General features: G+C 47.3%; 1 protein-coding gene across 8 annotated transcripts in view; it reads left to right on the forward strand.

Moving 5' to 3' along the window:
* LOC143291713 (uncharacterized) overlaps positions 1-7,500 on the forward strand; it is a 73,308-nt gene that overhangs the window by 64,698 nt on the left and 1,110 nt on the right. For 3 of the 8 annotated variants that reach the window (XM_076601744.1, XM_076601748.1, XM_076601745.1), the window contains one exon: positions 3,931-4,109. In XM_076601744.1, the coding sequence (XP_076457859.1) occupies positions 3,931-3,972 (42 nt within the window). In that variant the 3' untranslated portion in view covers positions 3,973-4,109. Of the gene's footprint in view, positions 1-2,846; positions 3,086-3,930 lie in introns of those variants that run through there. The other 5 variants (XR_013056573.1, XR_013056572.1, XR_013056574.1 and 2 more) reach the window with 5 other exon arrangements.

Below are 7,500 nucleotides of genomic sequence, written 5' to 3' on the forward strand. Positions count from 1 at the left end.
AAAGCATTGGCATCTCATCGATTATGTCATCGTCAGGAAAAGGGATAGGCAAGATGTACGTGTAACAAAGACCATGTGCGGCGCCGAGTTTTGGACAGACCATCGCCTTGTAGTCTCGAAGCTGAATATTCGAATCCAACCCAAGAGACGCCCCCAAGGCCAGAAGGCTCCAAAACGGCTCAACATCGCTAAGCTGAAAAGCATCACCATCAAACAGTCCTTTGTGGAGCTGCTGGAAGATCGTCTGGAATCCGCCTCTCTGGACAACCAGAATGTGGAGTCTGACTGGAGGACCCTGCGTGAGCTGATCTATAGTACAGCTTCAGAGACCCTGGGACCCATGACCAGAAAGCACAAAGACTGGTTTGATGAAAACTGTGATGAAATCAAGCAGCTTCTGGATGAGAAACGCCGTCTGCATCAAGCCCACCTGAGCAACCCAAAGTCCACATCAAAAAAGGATGCATACAATGCCATCCGCAGGACTGTTCAGCAAAAGTTACGCCAGATGCAGGATAAGTGGCTGAGTGACAAAGCTGATGAGATCCAGGGATATGCTGACAGGCACGATATGAAGAGGTTCTATGATGCCTTAAAAGAAGTCTACGGCCCCACATCCTCAGGATCATCCCCCCTCCTCAGTGCAGATGGGAATACCTTGATCACCGAGAAGGAGAACATTCTCGAACGATGGGCTGAGCACTTCAACAGTGTCTTAAATCGCCCTTCCTCCATAAATGATGAAGCCATAGACCGTCTCCCACAAGTCCCCACCAACGAAGCACTGGACGATCCGCCAACACTTCTTGAGACCCAGAAAGCAATCCGTCTGCTATCCAGTGGCAAAGCACCTGGCTCAGACTCCATACCAGCAGAGGTCTACAAGGATGGAGGCACTGTGCTGACTGAGAAGCTTCATCAGCTGTACTCACTCATGTGGAAAGAAGAGACAATCCCCCAGGATTTCAAAGATGCATCTATCATTCACTTGTACAAGCGAAAGGGGAACCGGCAAGCCTGTGATAACCATCGGGGCATTTCCTTGCTCTCCATCGCAGGCAAGATACTTGCCAGGATCCTACTTAACCGCCTCACAGCACACCTTGACCAAGGTCATTTGCCTGAGAGCCAATGTGGATTCCGGAAAGAGCGCGGAACCACTGACATGGTGTTCGCTGCAAGGCAGCTGCAAGAGAAATGTCGGGAGCAAAATGCTGATCTGTTCTCCACCTATGTCGACCTTACTAAGGCCTTCGACACCGTGAGTAGAGAGGGACTGTGGAAGATCATGGCCAAGTACGGATGCCCTCGGAAATTTATTTCCTTGGTCAGCCAATTCCATGAAGGCATGCAGGCTCGAGTCCAGGACAATGGTGAAACATCTGCTCCTTTTGCTGTCACAAATGGTGTCAAGCAAGGCTGCGTCCTGGCTCCAACGCTGTTCAGCCTCATGTTCTCTGCAATGCTTACTGATGCCTTCAGAGATGGCGATGTTGGAATCGGCCTAAAGTACCGAACAGATGGCAACCTGTTTAACCTCAGAAGGCTTCAAGCAAAAACGAAGGTCATGACAGACATCATCAGAGACTTTTTGTTTGCTGATGATTGTGCCCTCAACGCTGGATCTGAAGCTGACATGCAACTCAGCGTCGACAAGTTTGCCACTGCCAGCAGGAACTTCGGCCTTACCATCAGCACGAGGAAAACTGAAGTTCTCCATCAGCCAGCCCCAGGGAAACCCTACGTTCAGCCCAACATCACATTCAACGGTCAGAGACTCAGTGCGGTGGAGCGGTTCACATACCTTGGCAGCACACTGTCACGAAATGTGACAATCGACGATGAAGTGAACGTCAGGATTGCAAGACCAAGCGCAGCTTTTGGTAGACTCAATGCAAATGTCTGGAACAGAAGAGGCATTAGTCTTGAGACCAAGCTAAAGGTCTACAGAGCAGTAGTTCTCCCCACACTACTGTACGCCTGCGAAACTTGGACAGTGTACCAACGACATGCCAAGAAGCTGAACCACTTCCACACAACATGCCTCAGGAAGCTACTGAACATCAAGTGGCAAGACAAGACCCCTGACACAGAGGTGCTCGCAAAAGCCACCCTTCCCAGCATCTTCACCATCCTGATGCAGTCCCAGCTTCGCTGGGCTGGACACGTGGCGCGCATGCCCAAAAGGCTCTTCTATGGCGAGCTGTAACAAGGGAAGAGATCACACGGAGGTCAGAAGAAGCGCTTCAGAGATACTCTGAAAGTCTCTCTGAAAGCGTTTGATATAAACCCTGACTCCTGGGAGGAATCTGCAGTGGACCGTGACAAATGGCGCGCTGCTGTGCACAAAGGCGCCAGGTTGTGCGAGGCCAACAGGACTGCTGCAGCTGTTGAGAAGAGGCAGGCCAGAAAGTCACGGGCAAACAAGCTCCCTGACAATGATATGCCTGTCTTTGTCTGCCCCAACTGTCAGCGAACATTTCGTGCGCAGATTGGACTATTCAGCCATCTGCGCACTCACAGATAGATTCATGAGCATCCTTCCCCCCACCCCACCACCACCCTCCCCCCATCCCCCATCCCCCATCTGGATGACAACGATGGTCATCATCGATCTCGATGGACACACCACCACCACGTTTTACGATGAATGAGAGCAGAGAATTTCTGACCTTCCTTCTCAGCATTCATCACACTGCACCTGACACAGTCATACAAGTTTACCAGTCACAGTGTTTATATGTGCATAGGATCGCACAGTTTTCCACAAATCCAGGAGTTTTCGTGGCATTGACAGATGTTTTTTTTTTATTCCTTGCCACTCAGTAACTGACCCAACTGTCCAGGTGGCACAGGTGTGCTGCAGACGTTCAGCCCCACACCACCTGTCCTTGTCACTGACGTGCGAGCACAATGAATGGAAACCAACACCACCTGACCCAAGTTGGTCAGGCAAAGTGTGACTGGAACAGGTCACAGCTGACAGTTGATGCTGGCTGTGCAGACTCAGCAAGCAGGCCTGTGTTCTTTGTGGTGTGGTGGCCAAGTGGACAGAGAGCCACACTGGGAAGTTGGGGACCCGGGGTCCATTCACTGGCACCTGGGTTTTCATTTCCTCCTCCACCAGACCTTGAGGAATGGTCTGGTGCACTGTCAGAGAAGATGATGAAATGAAATGAGAGTTGTCCTGATGACTGATGGGGAAAAACATATGCATGTACCCAGATTGAGACAGTCGGCACAATGTTTATTTTGCTATTTCATTTTGGTTGTGATAGTTTGCTAGTAGTGGTAGTAATAGTGGTTGGTGGTTGGTAGTAGCAGCAGCGGCAGTGGTTGCGGTGGTGGTGGTGGCTGCGACCATGACTGCGCACACACAAACACACACACACACAAGTTTCAAGTTTCACACACACGCACACACACACACACACACACACACACACAACACACACACACACACACACACACAAGTTTCAAGTTTCACACACACACACACACACACACACACACACACACACACACACACACACACACACACACACACACACACACTGGAACACAATTTTCAGGTTTTGTTATTGTCAGTGCAGTTGTTGCTCTGTTCCTGCTACAGTTCACATGTTCTTTGGCTGATGACGAAAACGACGACAACGACGACAATGATGCGTGTACGAAATAGAAGAGGAGGAGGAGGAAGAAGAAGTTGATGATGACCATGCAAGTGGTGTTGGTGGTGGTGGTGGGATGGTGGCAGTGGTGGTGAGGTGGTGGTTGTGGTGAGGATGTAGATACTGCTGCAACTGGTGGTGGTGGTGGTGATAATGATAATGATGATGATAATGTTGATAATGGTGGTGGTGATGATGAAGATAATAACGATGAAGGTGGTGATGATGATGTCCCCTCATAAGGACAGCCTGTGTGCAGGATGAACCACGAGGATCACAAAGAACCAAGTTACAAAATTGAAAAAAAAAAACCCAGAAAAATTGGAACAGATAGCTGCAGATGCCGAAGAAGAGAAACAAATATGAGCTGGAAAAGAGTGCTGCAGAATTTGACGAAGCGAGAAAGAAAGCTGACGAAGCGAGAAAGAAAGCTGACGAAGCTAGAAAGAAAACTGAGGAAGCAAAAAGTCAGGGTAAGGATCAGAACAAAGTAGCAAAATTGGAAAAAGAAGCTGCAAATTGGCTTAGCTGTTGTTTGGCATCTGTAGGGAATTAGTGTCTGCAGTGCTCAGAGGAACATCATTGATGTATATATCTAATTACTGATTTTACTTTGCTTTTTTCTGATTTTGCTTTTTTCTGATTTTGCTTTTTTCTGATTTTGCTGTGTGTAAATGCCCAGTGAATGGTATTCATACATACGTTGGAAACCATATACTATTCTCACCTGGCCGTTACGTAAAAGGAAGCTGATAGGTTTTTGTTCATTTGCTTACTTGTATTTATGTGGGTATGATGATGGCAAACTATACTGGAGGAACAAAATATGATACTGTTGATGATGTCCTACAACTATGCTTAGCAATGTGATGTTCTTTAGAATTAATGGGACTGTCTTTCATTCTTTTTTTTTCTAAGTGTAAGTCTTCACTAGGCGAATTAATGTCCGTGTGTGTGTGTGTGTGTGTGTGTGTGTGTGTGTGTGTGTGTGTGTGTGCTTAGAAACAATTATTCCTGAGGTCTCGCCACTCGCAATGTTGTCCCCTTTCTTTCCCGAGCTTTGCAGCGTGTGGTTCCTTGGGGAATCAAACCATTGATGGGCAGACTGTGTGTCTGGATGAAGGCTTCCTCAGACACTGTTGATCTCTGTTGAATACAGCTCAGTGTATTGTTCCAACCATCTCTTTATTGCCTAATGAATTTAACTATGGCTTTGTTCAGGATTTATGGGGTGCTGACTTCCTTGCTGTGACCTTGTTCTGTTCATTTGATTATTCCTGTAATATCTCTGATGGTTGCTTGATATCCGAGCAGAGGCATTGGTTGTTGGCACAGTTCCAAGTGATTGTCTGGGACTTGGGGGGAATGCTCATGTCCCATTTGTGACAGATAACACAGTTGTTTTTGTATCAGTCACTGGCTCCATTCATCATCTCATCTCATCTATCCCTTGACCCGTGGGTGGGTCGTTGGGGCACCATGGATGACTGCCTGGTCAGCTCGCGCCACCTGCCTCGGTCCTCAGCGGCCCTTTGAGTTGTGGCAAATGGCAGGCCCGTCCACTCTTTGATGTTGTCCTCCCACCGCTTTCTCTGTCTGCCTCTCTTCCTCCTTCCTTGTACGGTACCCTGCAGGATGGTCTTGGCTAGGCCGTCTGATCGTGTGACGTGTCCATACCAGCGGAGCTTGCGTTCCTTCACTGTGGTTAGCAGGTCTTTGAATGGGCCAATGGCGTTTTGGACTCTTCTTTTCACTTCCTCCATTAATGTCGGCAAAAGTGTTTTCATGTTCGTCTGCATCCGAGAATGTATGAATAGTAATGTTGCATATACTGGGTCACTCCGTCTGGTTTTCTCGCGTTCTGAGTAATCAGAATTGGACACGATCTACTCAAGATGAAGTGAATTCTTCAGTCCTGGGTCTGTATTCTCTCCTTCAAGGTACTGGCCAGTCTGGTTTGTGCGGTGGCTCTGTTGAGCTTCGGTATGTGGAGTTCAGCATTTATCCCATTCGTTTTGTACGATGTGGAATCGATCCATTGGAGTTCATTAGAGAAGCCAATGCTCATTATTCTGACTTTACAGATCGCAGTACAAATTTCTGGTGACCTACGTGTTCTCTTTGTCTTACCTGGTTCGTGTGTTTCTGACTTTCTGTCAAGTAGGTGTACACTGAGGTCCACACAGCCAGGGATGCACTTCAGCACTTCACAGGCTGGTGGCTGTCCAGCTTCTGGCTGGTGACAGCTGACTGTTGGGGCTTGGTTTTTCCTTCCACCTTTGTTATCCACATTGAGGGCGAATCGTAAGCCTTTACTGTTGCCTACTGACTTTTGTTGATGCTTTTACGGTGACGACATGGCGTTCAGTTTACCTGAACATAGAAACACCCCACTAGTTTTCTTCTCTGTAGAGCAACACCAACAGGGAGACAGGACACGTCAGTCTGTAGACATCAACAGGGAGACAGGACACGTCAGTCTGTAGACATCAACAGGGAGACAGGACACGTCAGTCTGTGGACATCAACAGGGAGACAGGACACGTCAGTCTGTAGACATCAACAGGGAGACAGAACACGTCAGTCTGTAGACATCAACAGGGAGACAGGACACGTCAGTCTGTAGACATCAACAGGGAGACAGGACACGTCAGTCTGTAGACATCAACAGGGAGACAGGACACGTCAGTCTGTAGACATCAACAGGGAGACAGGACACGTCGGTCTGTAGACATCAACAGAGATACAGGACACGTCAGTCTGTAGACATCAACAGGGAGGCAGAACACGTCAGTCTGTAGACATCAACAGGGAGACATGACAAGTCAGACTGTAGAACATCAACAGGGAGACATGACACGTTAATCTGTAGACATCAACAGGGAGACAGGACACGTCAGTCTGTAGACATCAACAGGGAGACAGGACACGTCAGTCTGTAGACATCAACAGGGAGACAGGGCACGTCAGTCTGTAGACATCAACAGGGAGACAGGGCACGTCAGTCTGTAGACATCAACAGGGAGACAGGACACGTCAGTCTGTAGACATCAACAGGGAGACAGGACACGTCAGTCTGTAGACATCAACAGGGAGACAGGACACGTCAGTCTGTGGACACAAACAGGGTGACAGAACGCCAGTCAATTGACGGATCTGGGTTATCCTCCTTTGGCAGCACTGTGACGGTGATGACTTAACAATCTCTCAAGTCCCCTTTTTTCTGACATCAGAGTTTTCGTTTTCATTCCTAGCTGTTGACGTATCACCACCACTCACCCCTCTCCTCCCCCTTCCCCCTCCCCACACACACACAGTCCACAATGTTAGAGATTTGCACGTGTCAGTTTTCTGTGTCATGAGATGTCAGAGAGTTGTTCCCTGCTTAATCAAGTGCTTCAGATCCAGCTTTGTTGTTTACTCCATCCATGTAATCAGTTGATTTGTGGAATTAGGAGTGAAATTTATTACGTGAATACATTAACTGGATGATGTAAGACACTTCGAATGTGAATGTTATCTCATACACGAATGTGGGTCTGTTTTTATACTTAGACTGAATATATATATATATATATATATATATATATATATATATGTGTGTGTGTGTGTGTGTGTGTGTGTGTGTGTGTGTGTGTGTTTAGAAAAGACATTGGGTTGGATATAAATAGTGCTTGTACAGTATTGATTATGTGAACCTTGATAATGCATCTTATGCTTGTTCAAATACCATGGTTTTACCATTGTTATCATTACAACAAAATGTGATTTTTTACTTAGTCAGATACAAGAAAATAAACAAAGTGATTTGCAAAGGCTGTTATAGAAT

Source organism: Babylonia areolata, chromosome 17, assembly GCF_041734735.1.
Source record: "Babylonia areolata isolate BAREFJ2019XMU chromosome 17, ASM4173473v1, whole genome shotgun sequence".
NCBI lineage: Eukaryota > Metazoa > Mollusca > Gastropoda > Neogastropoda > Buccinidae > Babylonia > Babylonia areolata.